The sequence below is a fragment of the Rhinatrema bivittatum genome, chromosome 1, assembly GCF_901001135.1.
Source record: "Rhinatrema bivittatum chromosome 1, aRhiBiv1.1, whole genome shotgun sequence".
Taxonomy (NCBI): domain Eukaryota; kingdom Metazoa; phylum Chordata; class Amphibia; order Gymnophiona; family Rhinatrematidae; genus Rhinatrema; species Rhinatrema bivittatum.
Window position 1 is genome coordinate 724,207,646 of NC_042615.1, and position 23,285 is coordinate 724,230,930.

Here is a 23,285-nt window from a genome sequence, read left to right on the forward strand (position 1 = left end):
GAGGAACCACTCTCACGCCTTTTAATTTTGTTAGTAAGCTGATAAATATTTCTTTTAGATTAGTGCTGGAAAAAAAAATCTATGTTTCAATCCTACATTTGGAACAGAAAGGTCATGACTTTCTGAAAAAACATGATTTACTTTTCAAACTAGAGTTTATTTTTTAAATGTATTTTAATGACTAGAATGCGTCATCAAAAAGTACATTTCAGGAACTGAGGACTCAACAGTGCAACAGCACTTGCCATGAGAGCAGTGCTGCTGCAGTGCTAGGCGAGCTTAATCTGGCAAGCTACGCTGACTGCTGTCAGTCAGAATAGGTGACAGCCTTTTCTTTACCCAGGGGCAGTGGTGAAGTCCTGCATGCCTTGGAGTGGCTTTCAATTCCTGAGTGGGACAGAAGGCAGCTGACTGACTATACAATGTGCTTACTTTACAATGATTTATGGCAATGGGTCCTAATGGAGAATGAAAGCAATCAATTTTACTGTGCAGAAAGCCAGGCGTTGTTACATTTTTGATGAAAGGATAAGATTCAAGGGCAGCACACATCTACTATAACCTGCAGATGTTCAAAATATCAAGTTGTCTGTTTCATGTCACTCTTCTGTCCTCTAAGTCTTATTCTTAGTCTCTTATGTTTTTACAATTTTGGATTAAGGGGCATGGGTCAGAACACTTTCCGTGTTAGATGTAAGTCCACAGTAGCATTTTCCTTTTTAGTTTTTTTTTTCCTTGCCATTTGTTAACAACGCCCCCCCCCCCCCCCCACACACAAAATAAACCTTTAGGTTTTGCATATCCCCCAGGTGTGGGTGATGGAAGCTCGGCGAACATTGGAAAAGTGCTGACGCTTATCTATCTATGGAAATATGCTATGGAACTTTACTCCCTTGTACCTTGCACGCAAACATGTTTTTATACACCTTTACTTCCTCTTTTCCTTACATTCAGTTTTGCAGTGCTTCTTATATAAGGTCAGAGCAAAGAACAGAATATCGGAGAAGTGTTTAAGTAGTACACTGCATTGTACCACTTCTCTCCTGCGAGTCCTATACAGCAACCTCTGCTTTATTGTACCTACTGTGTAGCTGCTTGTCCCAGGTACACTTACCACTGTACTGTGCCTGAGCTAGAAGATGTTTACATTCCTATTACTTTGCTAATTGCTGCTATGTAAATAAAGAACCTGCTGGTTCATAAAAAGACTTTGGACTCCCCAGTAAATTCATTCCCCTATAAAGCAGAGGTTTACTCCTGCATCTATACCTGATTGGCAGGAATAATCGGTAAACACTGTTACTACAATAACACCCCTTGTTTTAAAAATTCTGCTCTCTCCAACATCTACTCACTAGTTGTTCAGATGACAGTTATACAACATACATGTCAGCGCTTTGATAAAGGTCAGCACGGCAGCACCCTACTTCACTTAGATTCCTAATGATGGGAGTGGCTGAACAAGAGCAGGTTTTTTACACCGTTTCCTCAGGCATGAACTATATATCTCAGCAAAGGCACATTCTGCAGTTTTGTTCAGCCAATCAAACACTTCTCAGGCAAAAATCTTGCTCTGTAAAGACCCGACAAGTACACGAAACTCCTGCATCATAACTCTCTCCCTGAGAACTAGCCTTTAATGTGCGTATGAAATGTCCGAGTTTTGGAAAAGCCACTTACATTCTCCTGGAACACGAAGCAGCTTAATAAGGCAGTTGCTTGTTCAGAAGTAAGGTCATTAAAGAGCCCGTTAAACATCATCTCTGTAAGCAGCAGCTCATCAGCACTGCACAGCAGAAAAAAAAGAAATGCAAGTCAAAATACAAATGATCACAAGTATTATTGTTCTCCAGATACATGATTTGCAAAATAAGATTCAGTCCCTAGAAATAGGATGGCTAAACCAATATTGTCAATTTTCATTTCAAATGAACATCTTTTTTGTTTTTCACATTTGCAATTATTACTCCAGGGGGAATTATGCGCAAAAAAATTTAAAATTCTGCGCACAAAAACTTAAAATTCTGCAAACTTTATATTGGTCAAAATAACACAATTTAAATGACAGTCTTTATTACATTTTAAATTAATACAGAAAAAAGTTATTACTTAAAGATGCAGAATTTTAAATATTTTTAGAGCAGAATTTCCCTAGAAATTCACTGTAAGAGTGTCTCTTCCACTCGCTCTCCCTACTGCCCTGCCACTTTGCCCTCTCAGACCCCAACTCCTCCACCTGCCAGTATCTCTCCCCTCCACCTCTAGGCTCAACCCCTTCCACTCTATCACCAGTCCCAGAGTTTGACCTCGTTCTCAGTACTGCCCCTCACACAGACTCTCTCACACAAATGATCCCTCTTTCTAATACACATACACACACCCTCATACAGGCCCTCTCACTCTCTCACGCATACACACACATCCCCTCATACAGGGCCCTCTCTCTTGCATACATACCCACACAAGCTCTCTTTCTCTCTCACATATACATTCTCACACAGGCTACCTATGTCTCTCTCTCACGCACCCCTCCACATAGGCTCTGTCTCACACATACACAATCCCTTCACACAGGCTAGCACTCTCACATACACAATCTCTTTTTCATAGACACAAGTTTCCAATTTCTCACAAACATACACACTCCTTCACAATCTCCTCATATAGGTTTCCTCTCTCTGAAACCCACACTCAAGCATTCAACCCCCCCCCCCCCCGCTCTCTTACCTCCAATGCTCTCTCTCACCATCCCCTCTCTCACAATCCTCTCACCCTCCACTCCCTCACACCCCTTTCCCTCTCCTCTCACACAGACATGCATTCTCTCTCACCAGGGCTTTTATCTTCGCCATGAGCGAAGCACACTCCATTTGCGGCACTCGGGGGCCCTTCCATCTTTGCCACAAGTGGAGCACACTCCGTTCGCGGACACGGGGCCTTCCATTTTCACCACGAATGGCGCGCCGGGCCTTCATCTTCGCCACAAGCGGAGCATGTCCCGCGGCACATACAGGCCTTCGTCTTCACGCCCTCTGTTCGCGGCATGCCGGGGTCTCCTCTGCTATTTTCTGCGCAGAATTTGGCAATTCTGTGCAGAAAATGGCAATTCTGCGCAAATTCTGCGCTCCGCAGTAGCGCATATTTCCCCCAGAACTAAACTATGGGTAAAACTAATCATAATTCATAAATAAAACTGAAAATTTAGCTTTACGCTCCACATCATGAACATAGCAGCACATATCTCCATAAGAGTGTAGGAGAAAGACGGCATATTCCAGGCAACTAGACACTAAACCAGGTGCCTAAAGCTTGCCTCTTTGCCCAGACTTGAAAGGACAGACTCAAATTGTCATCCCTTCTCTATCCAGAAAAATATTATTTGAAATTTATACTTTTGTTTTCTTATCTCCCTTCTCCGAGCAGTTTACAGACTGCCATAGGAGTTTGACACTGGGGCCAGAGTCTTCCCCATAGGACTCCTGTGATCTTTGTGATCTTTCATAATCTCCTATTCTTCGCAGCAGATTTGGATTGCAAAATGCTTTGCTTAGAGAAACATTCTCTACACAGAAATTCCAATGACATTCAGCTGGCTGTGTCGCTGATGCCAGCAGTTTCCCAAAAGCTATACACCCAGAGTCATACTCAAACCCATTGCTCATGCAAATACTTTCAAGAATAGTAAAACAAAATAAAGCACAGCACCTTTGAAAAAGGCAGCAGCACATGACAAAATCATTATTATGTTGATTCCCCAGCTAAGGGCAAATTAGGCAAGGAGGAACAGTCCTCTCCTTCCTGTGAAAAAATGCCAATCACATGAAAACATGACTGAAAAGCATGCATTGGGATTTTTTGTTTCTCCATTAAGATTTGTTTTTAAAAGTGAGAATGACTTCAGTTGAGTTTTGGCTGTGAAGGAGTATACTGGGGAAAACAACACAACACTTTAGAGCAGTGATTCATAACCAGTGTGTCGCCAAGCAGCAGCAGGTGTGTTGCGTGCTACCGGTTTCCCGCTGCTCTTCCCTCCTCTTCCTTCAACGAGCAAGAGAGGGACAAGTCTTCCACTGCTGTCGCTGCTGCCCGGGCTATCAGCACGTTCAAGCCCAGATGGGTACAGCAGCAGTGTTAGTGGAGGCTGGCAACTGCGGCTGGGCCTTTTCCTCTTCCCACACATGCCCCGGAACAGGAAGTGATGTGCAGTGGGGTGCGCGGGAAGAAGAAAGAGCCATGCTGCACGAAAAAGTAGCGGCGGCAGCAGCATCGGCCCCAAGCAGTAGCGTGAGCCCAGAGCAAAATCAGAAGCAGCCAGAAATCGGCACAGGAGACAGCAGAATTAGCCTCCCGTGGCCGATGGGATTCTTCTTTCTTGGCCTGCGGAGGCTGCTGCAGCTACCATTTGTGCTCGTGGGGGAGGAAGTGAGAGACAGCCAGCCAGCCTGTCTGCAAGTGAGAGAATGTATGTGTGATTGAGAGTGTGCATGTGTAACTGTGATTGAGAGCCTGTGAGTAAGTGAGAGCATTTGATTGAGATAAAAAATGTAAAGTGTGTGAGAGAGAGCATGTGTGTGATTGAGAGAAACTGGTCAGAGAGGTGATGTGTGTATATAGGAGAGACAATGGAAGTGACTGGTCAGGGAGATGACTGGAGTGTGAGAGAAAGTGATTATGGGAATGAGAAGCCTGTGCATGTGGAGAGAGCTAGCATAGGAGTGAGAAACCTGGGTGTGTGCGTGTGTGTGACAGCATAGGAGTGAGAAGCCTGTACATGTAAGATAGAACGTGTGTGTGTGTGTGCGCATGAGAGAGACTGTTCGGGAAGGTGACTGGTGTGTGTGTAAGAGAAAGACTGGTTGGGAGATGATTGGTGTGTGAAAGACAGAAACTGGTCATGGGGTGTGTCTGGTATGTGTGTGTGTGAGAGACAGAGAGACTGGTCATGGGCACTAAGGAAGTGGACCATGAGTACAGAGCTTCAGCCACTACTGCTGCTTCTGGTGTGTGCTACTGGCCTGCATGGAAGAGGAGTAGGAGAGCTGCTGGAGGGGGTTCGTGAAGGTGGCTTTTTAAGTTTATTTTCCTTGATTGACTGCCATTTTAATTACTGGATATTATGTGATGTGTCTGCTGTTTTGAAGCATTTTATTGGTGTTTGGAGAATTTAATATCCAACAATTTTTAATTGTTGGATGTTATTCTGTTCATAGTTTTGAAACATTTATTCTGCGTATTAGTATAGTTTTACAATTATTTCTGTGTGGGGATCTATAGCTGCTTGCTAGTTCTGTTTTCCTAATAAGAGGTGTATTGGTTTTTAGGACCTGATTTAATATTTGTAGTGTTGCCTTTTCATAGATAGGGTTGCTCCTGTTTGAGTGTATTCCATAATACAAGTGTAACTGTGTGTGGATTAGTTGATGTGCATTACTGCAGATCCTGGGAGTATGTTAGGTCGGGTCTGTGTATGTGACCAAGGTGAGGTATTTTACTAGCATGTAAGCATTTGTATCAGTCTTATTTGTTGTATTTTCTCAAGAGGACATGCATTAGTGATAAACTGCTGTCTTTTCATAAGTAGGGCTATTGAGCCTGGTAGTTGGAGTTTGTGTTGCTGTTACTGAGATGACACCAGAACATCATTTTTGTACGGTGAGTTGTACAGGGAATGTCATAATTCTGCTTTACATCCTTAATTGTGGGTCAGGGGGGTTTCTGTGGATGCAAACTATACTTTTACATTTAGCCCTATGATGGTCATGTGATCAATGTGTCACGCATGTGAGAACCATCTGTCAGGTGTGTCCCAGCCGAAAAAAGGTTGAGAACCCCTGCTTTAAAGGACTGGATCCAGAGATTTGGCCCCATCTGCCTTAAACCCTATACAGCAGGGAATCCTGGTCCGGGTCCTAGCTATGCTCAGGGAAGAAGGTCCATGGGAAGAGAAGGAACCTAGGGAAGGCCCAGAATGTGAAGCTACAAACTACAATGCTATTTTCCTTGTTTGAAGAATTGCTACGGTAAGCAGAGCTGTTTCTTCTGTTTATTAATGAAAGTCCATGAAAGACAAGCCAGAGTCTAGTCTGGGTCTATTTTCTGGCCAGCAACAGACCGCTCACAGCGCCACTGAGTTTTCATTTACAACTAGCAGGGGATTTTTCTTCTTTGTTTATACATCCCCTCTCGACTCACTTAGTCTAGTCACTACAGCAACAATCAGAGGCTGGGGGCAATGCACTAAGACAGCTTCTGAACCACTGTGCTACAGAAAAGGCCTTCCTGTGCCTGGATGGTGGCAGCTAGGGGCATGTACCCCGATTTTGTTAACTAATGCTGGAATTTTAAACAGCAGGAAACAGCCCTCCCCTTTCAATTAGCACGCAGGGAACAGGAGGATCATGGGTGAGAATGGGATGGGGTGGATAGAGCTCAGAGCAAAGCAGAGTTACTTGGCTCCTTAATCCAGCTTCTCCCCTCCTATTGTGCACCAGAACACAGCTATGTCTTATGGGGAGGGAAAGGAAGTGAATACTAAAAGTGGATTGAGAAGAGGGAAGAATACTTGGGGGGAGAGGGGAGCTAGTGTGCAAGGGGATGAATGTTGGTGATGGTGAGGAGGAGGTGAATACTTGTGAAGATGGCATAAAGGAGATACATTTTGGGAAGGAGCAGGAGGAGAAGTGGACGCCATCTCTTCCCCATCTTCAAATCAGCAATGCAAACTTGGGCTGTTTGGCAACCTTTTCCTCCCTAAAGTTGTTGCTGTCATGTGTTTTGCAGCAGGAGAGGACTAGGACAAGGGTGGGGAAGGGAAGGGGGAAACTGAGGCAGTGAGAAACAGCTGGGGTAGGGGGGTACATGGGAACCATGTGTGTGTGTATGGGGGGAGGGTGGCTGGGTGTGAAAGAGTGTGGCAAGGAAGTGCATGGGCACAAGAGTAGGGGGAAGGGAGTGAGAAAGAGCTGGAGAGAGTGGGTGTGTGTCAAAAAAAAAAAAAAAGCTAGAGGTGGTGATATTGGGGTGGAGAGAGGGATGGTAAGAACATAAGAAATTGCCATACTGGGTCAGACCAAGGGTCCATCAAGCCCAGCATCCTGTTTCCAACAGTGGTAAATCCAGGCTACAAGTACCTGGCAAGTACCCAACACTAAGAAGATCCCATGTTATTGATGCCAGTAATAGCAGTGGCTATTCTCTAAGACAATTTGATTAATAGCAGTTAATGGGCTTCTCCTCCATGAACTTATCCGTTGTTTTTTTTTAAACCCAGCTACACTAACCACATCCTCTGGCAACAAATTCCAGAACTTACCGTATTTCCACGACAATAACCCGCCCACGTATATAACCCGCCCACACACATAACCCGCAGGTTTTCAAGATTTATGAAAAAAAGTTTTAATATACCCCGCCTCCTCATATAACCCGCAATTCAAAAAAAAATAAATTTTTAAATACCTGTCGGAGGGCCGCGTGGGTCCAGGCGGGCGGCGGGAGCCGGGTGGTCGCGTGTTAAATCTAGGCCGCGGGCGGGTGGGCGCTTGTTCCAGGCGGGGGCGGGTGGACGCGCGTTAGTTCGAGACGGCCGGCGGGTGGTCGCGTGTTAAATCTAGGCCGGGTCGCACAGGCGCGCATTCATTCACTGCCGGTGGGGGCAGCCCCCACCGGCAGTGAATGAATGCGCGCCGAAAGCAGCTTGTTCCAGGCGGCGGTGGCGGGTGGACGCGCGTTAGTTCGAGGCGGGTGGTCGCGTGTTAAATCTAGGCCGGGTCGCTCAAGGCAATCTAGGCCGGGTCGCTCAAGGCAGTCACATGCCGTGACGTCACGGCATGTGACTGCCTTGAGCATCGAATCGCAGGGGTCGCATTCATTCATCCAGGCGGAGGAGCCGGCTGCTTTCGCCGCTACTGCCTTGAGCGCCGAAAGCAGCCGGCAGCGGCAGCTGAAAGCAGCCGGCTCCTCCGCCTGGATGAATGAATTCATTCACTGCCGGTGGGGGCTGCCCCAGCCCCCACCGGCAGTGAATGAATGCGACCCCTGCGATTCGATGCTCAAGGCAGTCACATGCCGTGACGTCACGGCATGTGACTGCCTTGAGCGACCCGGCCTAGATTGCCTTGAGCGACCCGGCCTAGATTTAACACGCGACCACCCGCCTCGAACTAACGCGCGTCCACCCGCCACCGCCGCCTGGAACAAGCTGCTTTCGGCGCGCATTCATTCACTGCCGGTGGGGGCTGCCCCCACCGGCAGTGAATGAATGCGCGCCTGTGCGACCCGGCCTAGATTTAACACGCGACCACCCGCCGGCCGTCTCGAACTAACGCGCGTCCACCCGCCCCCGCCGCCGCCTGGAACAAGCGCCCACCCGCCTGCGGCCTAGATTTAACACGCGACCAATCAGGAAGCGGCCGGGCGCAGGGATAGGACGGACTCCTCTCAGCTGCAGCCTATTCAGAGTCGGGAAACTTTATTGGTTGTAAAATTTTTTCTGGATAACCCGCCCACGTTTATACCCCGCGGGGGGCATGCGGGGTAGGTAAAAACGCACATTACCCGCGGGTTATATGCGTGGAAATACGGTAACTATATGTTGAGTGAAAAAGAATTTTCTTTGCTTAGTTTTGCTAACGTCATGGCGTGCCACCTAGTCTTTCTATTACCTGAAAGTGTAAATAACCGATTCACATCTACTCGTTCAAGACCTCATTATTTTAAAGATCTCTATCATATCCCTCCTCAGCCGTCTCTTCTCCAAGGTCAACAGTCCTAAACTCTTTAGTTTTTCCTCATAGGGGAGCTGTTCCATCCCCTTTATCATTTTGGTTGCCCTTTTCTGTACCTTCTCCATCGCAACTATATCTTTTTTGAGATATGGCAACCAGAATTGTACACAGTACACTCAAGGTGCGGTGTCACCATGGAGCGATATAGAGGCATTATGACTTTTTCAGTTTTATTTACCATTCCTTTCCTAATAATTCCTAAATTTCTGTTTGCTTTTTTGACTGCCGCATCACAGTGAGCTGACGATTTTAATATAGTATCCACTATGACGACTAGATCTTTTTCCTAGATGGTAGCTCCTAATATGGAACCTAACATCGTGTAACTACAGCAAGGGTTATTTTTCCCTATATGCATCACCTTGCACTTGTCCAGATTAAATTTCTTCTGCCATTTGGATGCCCAATCTTCCAGTCTCGCAAGGTTTTCCAGCAATTATTCACAATCTGCTTGTGTTTTAACTACTCTGAATAATTTTGTATCATCTGCAAATTTGGTTACCTCACTCGTCGTATTCCTTTCCAGATCATTTATAAATATATTGAAAAGCACTGATCCATGCACAGATCCCTGTACAAGATGTCCACTGATTTGGAAGCACAAATACCAAATCTAACATATTACATGCTCATGTAACAAAATGTGTCCAGCAATGACAAGAACAGGGACTTCCTGGAGATTTTTACCACCCAAAATTTCCAAATTCAACCACTCTAAAAATACAAAGAAAGGTTTGCTTTCCATTTGTCACTGCACTGCCTCCAGGTGGTTAGGCTGGAGATGCAGGGTGATCCACAGGAGCAGGTACCAGCCTGCCAATGCTGCCACAGACTTATGGATTTGAAGAATGCGGCTAACTAGCTTTCCAAGGCCATTAATAATCATCAGTTACCTGCTTATTTCACAGGCCACGCGCCCTTTCATTTCAATGACATCAGAAGATGTTGCAAAGCCCATCCTTCTTAGAACACGCTTACGGCACTTCAGCTCATCCATCTGTAGAACGGTCCTGGCTTTCTTCAGGTCTCGCTTTGCCGACCTAATATCCACTGCAATCTAGGAAACAAATAAAGGCCCTTGCAAGTATTTGTAAGCATATTATGCTCAATTTGATGCTTTCATTGAATGTTTATTAAATTCTGCAATATGTGAAACAATCATGGCAAAGACGTTTTTCAAAACGTATAGTAAAAGTTGAAAATCAAGAACGTTAAACACGTGTGAAGACACTCTCTGAATTAAAACATAAAAGTAACTGAGGAAACAGCTCTACGATTCCAGCAGCAAATGGTTTAACCAAACGATAACTAGGACTTCTAGTCCCCTGTGGTTGAGACACTGGTCTCCTCACTCACAGGACCTTTCCCTACTGTCCTTCATCCTCACTGCCTGCTTGGTTCCCTATGCCTCCCTTCTCACTTGTTGCTTCTTCTACTGCTCCCCAAATCTTGTTACAGTTTCCTATTCCCAAGCTACTGGCTACACATCTCCATTTTCTGGCACAAATCCATGGAGCCTGACAGTAGTTCCCCGCTTTTACAGTAAAGTATGAGCACAGGAAACACTGCCAGTTGGCATGTGACTCAGCAGTAGTAAAGAGAGCAGTGGGGAGCTGGGCATGATGAAGGGGTGGGTGGGGATACCAAGGTGCATGCAGGGACAAAAGGAAGGGAAGAGATGCAGAAAGATGGAAGGGGGAGGGAAAGGAGAAGCATGGAGGGACAGGGAAAGTTATGAATGGAAGGGGAAGAGAGAAAGGGAGGCAATGGAGGAAGGGGAATGCAAGAAAAGGGCACAAAGAAGGGAAGGAGGGTAGGGAGGATTAAAGGAATGGATTGAGCATGGAAAGAAGGAGGAGATTCATGGAGGTTAAGAGAGGAAAGAAGAAACATATTGAAGGAGAGGAAATATAGGAAGGAAAAGATTAATGAACTGGGAATGCTGATTTGATATTAGGAGAAGAGACTGGTGGGGGGGGGGGAAGAGGATAAAAACAGAGGGGAACAAAACCTGCAAAGAAGAAACAATTGGGGCAGGGGAAGGAGTTAAGAGGAAAAAGGAGACACAAATAGAGATAGGCTTTTCACTCAATGCACAATAAAGCTCTGGAATTTGTTGCCAGAGGAGGTTGTTAGTGCAGTTAGTGTAGCTGGGTTCAAAAAAGGTTTGGATAAGTTCTTGAAGGAGAAGTCCATTAATGGCTATTAATCAATTATACTTAGGGAATAGCCACTGCTATTAATTGTATCAGTAGCATGGGTTCTTCTTAGTGTTTGGGTAATTGCCAGGTTCTTGTGGCCTGGTTTTGGCCTCTGTTGGAAACAGGATGGTGGGCTTGATGGACCCTTGGTCTGACCCAGCATGGCAATTTCTTATGTTCTTAACATGAAAGGGGGCTGGTTAAAAGAGAGATAGATAAAGGAAGGAAGAAAACAAAGGGAATGAAAACAAAATTAAAAAGTTATAAAGAAGAACTGGAAAAAGGAAAGAAATATAAAAATAAGCAATGTTCATAGCAAAAGTTGGAAATCATTTTGGTTTAAAGAATTAGAATGTTTAAAATTGAAAGATTTTAAAAAATTGTGCAGGTGTGTGCATACAAAGCAATATGTGCTTATCCCATGTGTTTCTGAATTCTGGTAATGGAATTTTTAAAAACATGGTACATACGTAAAGGGTTCCTAGTGACAAAGAAATGAGGGGAAAGCCAGGGATCAGCTGGGTCTGTGGTGTTGCCCCAGCAGAGAAGGTGGGCAAACTAGATGGGTCTAACCATCCTTATTCTATGACAGTGGTAAGAATAGGGTTGAGAGTCTGCGGCATGGCAAATAACCCACCCCTTCACTTCATCAAGAGCAGAGACAAAGGGTAAGGTGACAAGGACAAAACAAAGAGAACAAAGAGTGGAGCAGGGAAGCATGACCTAGCAATACTGCAGGCCATGGGGTACCAGACAACTACAACTCCCCAGAAACTAACCAGCTTGGTGCCAACGGCCTGGAGGTGGCTGGCTACTGTTCCAAGAGGCTAGATGTGCAGGCTCGCTGGTTTTGGAAACTGTTTGCATGGTCACAGAGCTAGGTGTTGGGAGTAGGCTGGGTGCTGGATTAAATATGGAATTATGAATCATCATCTATCCAGGATGGGAAAGAACAAATAAAGAAGCAAACAAAAACAGACTTGGGTAAGGAGTGTATCCTTTAAGTGGTCAGATTGCTACAGATGGCAGCTAGGATATCATTGTGGTATGGGCAGAAATATCTGGGCAGACTGGATGGGCCAACTGATCTTTTTCTGTCATCTACTATGTTACTATAAAACAGATGCCAATTTTAGAAAGTGTGCTGCAGAATCTCCCAGCTCTTGCCTCAGAAATCTACCCATCAACTGCTTCAGAAGTCTCTGAAAAGGTATTTCCTGATTTCTGGAAAAATTGGTCAACACTCTTAAGGGACAGCATTGCCTGTTTACTGTAAATGACTTACATTTCCATCTTTTTTACTTATATTCTTTTTCATGATGTAATTTCTGTTTTGTAATTTGCACTCTTATTTTAGTGGCTACTGTTCCTTTAACATACTTCATCACAGTTAAAAGGTGACTTGGGCCCTGCTGATTTTATTTTTCTGGAAACCTATTAAATTTGACCATCAAGTGACTATAGCACAGAGGCCTTTGCACTTTCTAAAACAACTTAAGAACATAAGATGTGCCATGTTGGGACAGATCAAAGGTTCATGGAGTCTGACAGTGGCCAGTTTGGGTCACTAAGAAGTACCTGGCAGAGCCCAAAGGGTAGATCCATGTCTTGTTTTTCATTTCCAGGGATAAATGGTGGCTTACTCAAGTCTACCAAACTGTTTATGGATTTTTCCTCTAGAACTTGTCCAAACCCTTTTAAAACCTGCTATGCTAGATGCCTCAACCACATCCTCCAGCAACAAATTCCATAGCTTGAGTATATGCAGAGTAAAAAAGTAGTTTCACAGACACACAGAAATGACAGCAGAAAAGGACCAATGGTCCATCCAGTCTGCCCAGCAAGCATCCCATGGTAGTATCTGCCATGCAGGCTACCACCATGTATCAGTCAGTGCTGCCTGATGTGCTTTGCTTATGGACTTGGCTGTAGAAGCAGTCCTGTGGTTTTTTTCCCTTAATCTAGTAACCTAAACTGTAAGAATGTGAATTGGAAATGACTCATTACACCTACCAATTTTTTTTCATTTACAAACTATGTTACCGACCCTAAATGGCACCTATGTAACTTAAGATACGTTAGCTCATTTTATGTGCCTGAATGTAAACCGTTGTGATGGTCCCCACCAAACGACGGTATAGAAAAATGTTAAAATAAATAAAATAAAAATATCTGGATATTAATACTCCAGACTGTAAATCAGTCATGGATCATGTTGGTTGTCCCTGAATCCAAATTTCTCATTCCCTCTACTCTCACCCCCCTCCTTTGAAGCAGAGAGCAATTTGCAGTTGCATCAAAAGCATCAAGGCTTATATGTTAAGAGTAGTAATCCATGTCTTCTGTTAAGGGTACTAACTGCTGCTCTGTTCAGGTTACTCCCATGTCGGGGCACTTGTTGGTTGCTGTTTAATCCAATTCCCCTTTTCCCCTGCCATCGAAGCAGAGAACAAATGTTGGAGTTGCATCAAAAGTATCCAGGCTTATTGGTTAAGGGTAGTAACCGCTGCACTAGCAAATTACCCCATGCACGCTTTGTTTCCTTTAGGACTTGGCTGTAGAAGTCCTGTGCTTTTTCCCTTATGTCTGCATATCAGTATCCTAGACCATGGAAGTTAGGGCCCTCTGTTGTCTTCTGAATCTAATTCCTCTTTTCCCCTGCCGTCTAAATGGGGAGCAATCTTCAGTTGCATTAAAAGCATCAAAGTATTATAGTTAAGGGTAGAAATCTCCATGCCTTCTGCTAAGGCTAGTAACTGCCGAACCAGCAAGTTACCCCGTGCACGATCTCATTTTTGTCCTCTAGCTTTTAGAGATCCACTGTGTTTATCCCATGCCCCTTTGACTGTTCTCTTCTTCACCGCCTCCTCTGGAAGGGATTCCAGGCCTCCACCACCCTCTCCATAAAGAAATATTTCCTGATGTTGGTTCTACGTTGTTCTCCTTGGAGTTTCACTTCATGCCCCCTAGTTCTATTGTTTTCTTTCCAAAGGAAAAGGTTCGAAGTCCATACATCATTGCTCGTTCAAAACAACTCACCTCAACTCAGAAGAGAGCCATATCACTAGGAAGTCCCAAACTCGAACACCCTCCCAATCGAACTTAGAACATAACAAAACTTAAAAACTTTCAAAAAAGATCTAAAAACCTGGATGATTACCAAAGCCTACCAACTCACCCAATGACTCTCAAGCACCACTTCCCTCCTACTGATCCAATGCAAACATGTGGAACCAATGCAAGAAAGTAATATAACACATAACCGAAACCTGTACAGTTCGACAACTGAACTACGTTTATAAAACCAACAATATCTATGTTAACAATCACTAGAACCTTTTGGAAACTCTGTTAAACATCGAAACTTTGTAAACTGTTGTGATGGCGAAACCGAACGACGTTATATAAAACTCGATAAATAAATAAATAAAAGGTATCTGAAGGTCTGTATCTTCGATTTGTTTTAAATTTGCTGGCTGTTAGTTTCATGGAGTATACCCTAATCTTAGTACTATCTGAAAGGGTAAATGACCATTCCCTATTTGCCTGTTTCATCCAATTCATGATTTTATAAACCTCTATCATAATCCCACTCAGATGTTTTCTTCAAAATGAAGAGCCCTAATCTGTTTAGTCTCTCTTCATAAGGGCATTTCATCTCCTTAATCATTTTTGTTGTCCTTCATAATTTTTCTAGTTCTGTTGTATCTTTTTGAGATGGGAGTGACCGCAACTACGAACAATACTCAAGATGTGGTCTTTACCATGGATCAATACAGAAGTGTTATTTATTTAAAATACTGTATTTCTGTCATGTTCTATTGGTTACAATAAAACATACATAGTACATAAAAAATACAGAAATAGAACTAATATCAAACCCAAAAAATAGGAAAAAGTCCCCACCTATCTGCCAATTCAGCCTGTCAATTACAACACAAGTTGACTTTCATGTTGTTAACCACAAAAAGCTTGCACAAACAAATAACCCTTTAGCTTTTCCTTTATATTTTCATACTAGTCTTGGCGTTCAAATTCTCAGGTAACTGATTCCACATTATAGGACCTGTGACTACAAATATTCTTTTCTTGGTCTCACATAATCTTAGCTGATGAAAAGTGGGTATCTCCAGATGTCTACCCTATGACTGCAGCTGCTGGGTTGGAATATGGATTTTCAAGGCAGGAGGAAAATCCTCATGTAGTGCTTTAAAAATCAAAAGTAGCACTTTTTTCCTCCATTTTTTCTGAATTCCTAACATTCTATTTGCTTTTTTGACTGCCGCTGCACACTAAGCTGAAGATTTCAACATATCATCTAAAATTATTTTCCTGAGTAAGGCTCCTAATATGAAACCTATAGTTGAGATTATTTTTTCCTATGTGCATCACTTTGTACTAATCCACTTTAAATTTTATCTGTTACTTAGATGCCCCAGTTAGACTGGCAAGGTCCTTCTGCAATTTCTCACAGTCCACTCATATATTAACAACTTTCAACAGTTTTGTGTTTTTTGCAAGTTTGACCACCTCACTCGTAGCTCCCTTTTTCCAAATCACTTATATAAATGTTAAACAGCCTCGGTCCCAATACATTTCGCTGGGGCACTCCACTATTCACTTCTCTCCACTGGGAAACTGACCATTTAGTACAATTTTATCTCCCATGCTTTAACTAGCAAACAACCCACAGTAGGATACTGCTCCAATCCTGTGACTTTATAATTTGCTGAGGAGTCTTTGAGGGACTTTGGGAACATAAGAACTTGCTATGCTGGGTCAGACCAAGGGTCCATCAAACCCAGCATCCTGTTTCCAACTGAGGCCAAACCAGGCCACAAGAACCTGGCAATTAACCAAACACTAAGAAGATCCCATGCTACTGATGCAATTAATAGCAGTAGCTATTCCCTAAGTAAACTTGATTAATAGCAGTTAATGGACTTCTCCTCCAAGAACTTATCCAAACCTTTTTTGAACCCAGCTACACTAACTGCACTAACCACATCCTCTGGCAACAAATTCCAGAGCTTTATTGTGCGTTGAGTGAAAAAGAATTCTCTCCGATTAGTCTTAAATGTGCTACTTGCTAACTTCGTGGAGTGCCCCCTAGTCTTTCTATTATTCGAAAGTGCAAATAACTGATTCACATCTACTCGTTCAAGACCTCTCATGATCTTAAAGACCTCTATCATATCCCCCCTCAGCCGTCTCTTCTCCAAGCTGAAAAGTCCTAACCTCTTTAGTCTTTCCTCATAGGGGAGCTGTTCCATTCCCCTTATCAGTTTGGTCGCATATTCATGGTATTTCTGTACAAAGTGGATGCTTTGTAAAATTATGTTAAATAATGTCAATAAATATAAAGTAAAAACAGATCACTGAAAGTACTTTTTCACTCAATGCACTATCAAGATGTGGAATCTGTTGCCAGAGGATATGATCAAGGAGACTAGCAAAGCAGGTTGAAAAGAGGTTTTGACAAGTTCCTGTAGAAAAAGTCCATAACACATTATTGGCCAGGTAGACTAAAGAAAGCTATTGCTAGGAGTGAGTAACAGGAATTAAATCTATCTTATGGGAAATGACCTGAACTGGCCACTTTTGGAGACAGGATGTTGTGCTCGATAGACTTTGGACTGACCTAATATGGCAATTATGTTCTTATGTAGCCTCTTTAACATCACTATGACAGCAGTCATTTAGTCTCCTTCAACCTTTTTTAATGCATGGAATACAATTTTATCTGGGCTTCCAAGATGGTATTTTTAAACAATAACCACACCATGCAAACTTTTTATGTTTAAATATTTCAATATATTTTTATTTCCCAAGAAACAAAGCTTGCTAAACAGCAAATATGGTGCATATCTGGCTCTGATACACGCTATATGTCATCTTAAAACTGACGAGAGTGCATGGGAAACAAACCAGTAATTCTCCCCATACCCTCAATAAACCAAAGTATCAAATGTTCCTTAGTTAACAATATAAAAATACAGAAAAATATCCTACGAACCCCCAGCTAAAATCCTCCCTCCCTCCCAAAAGTTAAGAGCAATCAGAAAAAGTATCAATTATTAAGAACCAGACTACAAGCTTTATGAAGTAGTGATGATATATAAGCCATCCATAAGTCCAGCACTTTTCTAATAGCTAAAGGAGAAGATTGATGGCTAGTGAATTGTTCCATAATAAGATGATTATGTATACTTTTCCAACACTGAGTAAGGAACGGGGGAATCACTCTGACTCTAGTTGCATAGAATAGACATAATGGCCACAAGGAAAATCTTATTAATCTAAATCATACAAACTTTTAACCCTAGCAGCTGCTTTTAATTTTTTTCTAATTTTCTAATTTTATTGCAGTCTCCCTCTTTAAAGATTAATAATACTACAGCAGTTTTACTTGATATTCTTGTTCCAGCGATTATGTCATATTTGAGTGCATTATGATCAGTATTGCCAACTAGCTCTATTACCTTTATCCCTTGTATCAAGTCCTGCATTCCACTGAGTAGATCTAAAGTAAATTTTCCCTTGTCTGTTCCAGGACCAGATGCTTCATGAAGTATGTCCTATTCTGATATTTATCCAATCAATATTTCATAATTAAATTTTCCCATTATTATTGTGTTGCCAATTTAATTAGTCTGTCTAGTCACAGTTAGCATTTCATAGTCTGTCCCTTCATCCTGATTAGGTGGGCAATAGTATACCCCAACTGCTATACTCTTTCCCTATCACACAAGGAATTTCTATTCATGAAAAGGAGTGCAGTATGTAGCCTGCAGAATTCTTATCCTGCTTGACTAAATGCTACTCACCATCAATTTGGACTGCCCCGTCACTCAGTTATTCTCTTTTTACCAGGTCTCCAAAATTGCTATTAGGTCTATATCTTCATTCTAACGCTCCAATCTTATTTTTTAGATTTCTGAAATTTGAATATAGACTATTAAAAGACACTTTTTATTTTTACTGACACACTGCATTTGATACAGGTAATTTAGAATTGTTTATTTGTCTGAAGGGAATAAATGTTCACCAAAGATTCACAATCATATATAAGAACATAAGAAATTGCCATGCTGTGTCAGACTAAGGATCCATCAAGCTCAGCATCCTGTTTCCAACTGAGGCCAAACCAGGCCACAAGAACCTGGCAAGTACCCAAACACTAAGAAGATCCCATGCTACTGATGCCAGTAATAGCAGAGGCCATTCCCTAAGTCAACTTGATTAATAGCATTAATGGACTTCTCCAAGAATTTATCCAAACCTATTTTAAACCCAGCTACACTAAGGGGTAGATTTTCAGACAAGCGCGAACAGCCTACTTTTGTTTGCGCTCCAGGCGCAAACAAAAGTACGCTGGATTTTAGTAGATACGCGCGTAGTCGCGCGTATCGGCTAAAATCCTGGATCGGCGCGCGCAAGGCTATCGATTTTGTATAGCCTGCGCGCGCCGAGCCGCGCTGCCTCCCCCCGTTCCCTCCAAGGCCGCTCCGAAATCGGAGCGGCCTTAGAGGGAACTTTCCTTTGCCCTCCCCTCACCTTCCCCTCCCTTCCCCTACCTAACCCACCCGCCCGGCCCTGTCTACACCCCCCCCTTACCTTTGTCGGGGGATTTACGCCTCCCGGAGGGAGACGTAAATCCCCGCGCGCCAGCGGGCCTGCTGCGCGCCGGGCCGCGACCTGGGGGCGGGTACGGAGGGCGCGGCCACGCCCCTGGGCCGTAGCCACGCCCCCGTAACCCGCCCCCAAAACGCTGCCGACACGCCCCCGGAACGCCGCGACGACCGGGCCCGCCCCCCGACACGCCCCCCTCCGAGAACCCCGGGACTTACGCGAGTCCCGGGGCTCTGCGCGCGCCGGGAGGCCTATGTAAAATAGGCTTCCCGGCGCGCAGGGCCCTGCTCGCCTAAATCCGCCCGGTTTTGGGCGGATTTAGGCGAGCAGGGCTCTGAAAATCTACCCCTAACTGCACTAACCACATCCTCTGGCAACAAATTCCAGAGCTTAATTGTGCATAGAGTGAAAAAGATGTTTCTACAATTAGTCTTAAATGTGCTACTTGCTAACTTCATGGAATGTCCCATAGACTATTATCCGAAAGTGTAAATAACTGATTCACATCTACTCATTCAAGACCTCTCATGAACTTAAAGACCTCTATCATATCCCTCCCTCAGCCATCTCTTCTCCAAGCTGAACAGCTCTAACCTTTTCAGCCTTTCCTCATAGGGGAGCTGTTCCATCCCCTTTATCATTTTGATCGCCCTTCTCTGTACCTTCTCCATCGCAACTGTATCTTTTTTGAGATGCGGCGACCAAAACTGTACACAGTATTCAAGGTGCAGTCTCACCATGGAGCGATACAGAGGCATTATGACATTTTCAGTTTTGTTAACCATTCCCTTCTTAATAATTCCTAACATTCTGTTTGCTTTTTTGACTGCTGCAGCATACTGAGCCGACGATTTCAAAGTATTATCCACTGTGATGTTCCCTAGATCTTTTTCCTGGGTGTAGCTCCTGATATGGAACCTAACATCGCGAAACTACAGCAAGGGTTATTTTTCCCTATATGCAACACCTTGCACTTGTCCAAATTAAATTTCATCTGCCATTTGGCAGTCTCATAAGGTCCTCCTGCAAAGTATCACAATCCACTTGTGATTTAACTACGCTGAAGAATTTTGTATTATCTGCAAATTTGATAACTTCATACATCTATTCCTTTCCTGATCATTTATAAATATATTGAAAAGCAACGGTCCAAGTACAGATCACTGAGACACTCCTCTGTTTACCCTTTTCCACTGAGAAAATTGACCATTTACTCTACTCTCTGTTTCCTTTCTTTTAACCAGTTTGTAATCCATGAATGGACCTCGCCTCCTATCCCATGACTTTTTAGTTTTCTTAAAAGCTTCTCATAAGGGACTTTGTCAAATGCCTTCTGAAAATCCAAATATGCTACATCTACTGGTTCACCTTTATCCACATGTTTATTAACCCCTTCAAAAAAATGAAGCAGATTTGTGAGGCAAGACTTCCCTTGGGTAAATCCATGTTGACTCTGTTCCATTAAACCAAGTCTTTCTATATGCTCTGTGATTTTGATACTTAGAATTGTTTCCACTATTTTTCCTGGCACTTAAGTCAAGCTCACTGGTCTATATTTTCCCAGATCGCCCCTTGAGCCCTTTTTAAATATTGGTGTTACATTGGCCACCCTTCAGTCTTCAGGTATAGTGGATGATTTTAATGATAGGTTACAAATTTTTAACTAATAGATCTGAAATTTCATTTTTGAGTTCCTTTATAACCCTAGGATTCAAACCATCCGGTCCAGGTGATTTTCTACTCTTTAGTTTGTCAATCTGGCCTACTATATCTTCCAGGTTCACAGTGATTTGGTTCAGTTCATCCAACTCATCACCCTTGAAAACCATCTCCGGAACTGGTATCTCCCCAACATCCTCATTATTAAACACAGAAGCAAAGAATTCATTTAATCTTTCTGGAATGGCCTTATCTTCCCTAAGAGCCCCTTTAACCCCTTGGTCATCTAATGGTCCAACCGACTCCCTCACAGGTTTCTTGCTTCGGATATATTTTTTAAAGTTTTTATTCTGAGTTTTTGCCTCTATGGCCAACAATTTCAAATTCTCTCTTCACCTGTCTTATCAATGTTTTACACTTAACTTGACAATGCTTATGCTTTTTCCTATTTTCTTCAGAATGATCCTTCTTCCAATTTTTTAAGGATGTTTTTTGGCTAAAATATCTTCTTTCACCTCACCTTTTAACCATGCTGGTAATCGTTTTGCCTTCCTTCCACCTTTCTTAATGCGTGGATGAAAGCTATCACTAATAATTATTTACAGAAATAAAAAAGGTAATCCTATGTAGAAATGTTGCTTTAAAGTGGAATTAAAAAAAATTGTGTGAAAAATGGGTATGTTCATACTTTTGCTGTTTATTAATCAATTAATCATTTAACAAAAATCTCTTTGAAAGATTGATCAGTGAATAAATAGTAGCAAAAGCAAAAGGAAAAGATTTTTAATGTTAAGAACCATACAAGCTTAATGAAAGTTAAGTGGAAATAATTATACTGTACCATAGAAGTAACATTCATGTAACATTCTAATGAACACACAAGGCACAGCACTTTCTAAGTGTTTTTTTTTTTAAGGGCATGTTATGATTACAAAGAAGTTACAATTGCAAGCATGAATGAATTGTGATCTGCTCATTGCTTTAATGTATGAACAGACAATTTTCACACAAAACGTTTAAATTTCAATTTAAAAAAATATTCTACACAGATTACTTTCTTTTTTATTGCTGTAAACAGTTATTACCGATAACTTACATTCATATATGGTCACCATTTATACATATCTGACCGTGTTTAAATCCAACTGAGCTACTTAATTTCTTACCACAATTTTCCTATTGGGCTACTCTCCTGTTTTTACGAACCACATGCTCCTGAGTGACTGACTGAATCATATTATGCACAATTTCCTCCCACCCCCAATTGGGCTATAGTCTATATATGTATGAAGATTTGTGAGTGGAGTGGGAAACAGAAACACATACAACTCAGCAAAGTTTATATTTTAAAATTTTATGCAATTGCTATCCACTAACAGACAAACTACCCTACAGCTTAAGTACAATCCATTTGGGAATGACATCAGCACAGCGAGGTATTTAAATTCTCACCATACACCCAGATGGTACATCAGCAACAGGTTATCTTGCGAGCCTTGCCTGCAGTGTGCGTTGCTTTATCCTGCCTTGTCTCCAGCTCCTCATCTTGCCTTGCCTCCTCCTCTCTGATTGATTCTTGGTCTTGATACCTGACTCTGCTTGAACTCCGCATGCCCCCTTTGCCTGGAACCGGACTTCTTCAACTGGAGGAGCTGGGCAATGGCCTGTATCTGGGTTTCCTACCGGCCACCGGCAGAAAGGGAACCATTGGCCCTCTACCCCGATGTCGACGGCCCGATGTCCATCGGTGCGACTCTATGGACCTTCGATGTCGATGCCTATGGATCAGTCTTCAGATGCCTGAAGAGATGTTCCCTGTTCTCCAGTTGGGCTCAGCGTTCTTTGGAGATCATCTATACACATTTGCAGCAACTCCCGATGTCATGCGATGCCCCCCAAGCACAGGACACTTGACTGATGTCCCGAGGGTGAGAACATATGACCCACTTTATGGCTAGTCTTATAAAGAGAACAGTCTAGTCTTATGTTTTTGACCAACAATGCAATAAGAATAGGTGATTCTCAATAGTTCAGATTTTAATATAAATGTTATGTCTGCTGTTTGTTTTAATGAACGTTATTATTTTGATTATTTTATGTTGCAATTGTGCATTGCTTTGAGTGATTTTTTTTTTTTTTTTAATATGGAAGGTGATTTATAAATATTAAATAATGGGTATCTGTGATAGACATGGTGCTCGCGCATCAAGGGCATCACTGGAACCTGGTCGACATGTCGACGCGAAAGAAAAGGGAAGCTAAATTGAATTCAATGGTGGACAGACTATTGATGGCCAACAGGTATCAAAGGCACCGCTGCTCAGAAGGAACCGATCGAAAGGAAACTTAGAAAAATGTTGAATAATCCATCTAGGGATACTACAGGAGAACTGTGGGACCCCATGACAACTAGACAAAGAATTTCCTGAAAAAAGAACAAAACTCCATAGGAAAAGTGTGAGATTCAGAGAGACTGTGGCCACTGGGCTCTGAGGAAAAAGAAAGTGTGACGGGACCCCCATGTGGTCACGTGGCATAATGTATGCATGGGCATCCTTAGTGAGACTCAGACAAACCTAGACATTTTGACAAAGTTTTTGTGCCAGGTTCCATCAGATAATGTCTCCCATGTGTAAGGACAGCCATTCTGCTGCCTTCTGAGAACTACTGCTACACTATCACTATATCTGGGTTTGGGAAGGAATTTTTTCAATGCTTTATAACTGCCTATATATCCAATGTTTTATTGATCTTTTAGATTACCATACTGAAAGAACTGTTAGGCAACTGAAGCATAGGCTTAATGGATTTCTTGTCTTCTTTCATGGAAACAGGTAATCAGTATACGAGCTATCATAACCTCATATCTCTTTTATGATTTTCCTTTCTCCCATTCAGGGACAGCTCTAGAGCAAATGGTGCCCCCTCCCCCAACTGATCCCTTTTTCTCAGGGCCAGAGGGTAAGGAAGTCATACTGGGAGGAGGAGGGAGAATGGCTAACATCAA

The 23,285-nt window shown here is 42.8% G+C and overlaps 1 protein-coding gene across 1 annotated transcript in view; it reads right to left on the reverse strand.

Moving 5' to 3' along the window:
- MTREX (Mtr4 exosome RNA helicase) overlaps positions 1-23,285 on the reverse strand; it is a 325,983-nt gene that overhangs the window by 64,535 nt on the left and 238,163 nt on the right. Inside the window, exons 22-23 of the mRNA XM_029577212.1 lie at positions 9,680-9,843; positions 1,681-1,786 (exon numbers count right to left, since the gene is read on the reverse strand). Coding sequence (XP_029433072.1) covers positions 1,681-1,786; positions 9,680-9,843 — 270 coding nt within the window. The remainder of the gene's footprint in view (positions 1-1,680; positions 1,787-9,679; positions 9,844-23,285) is intronic.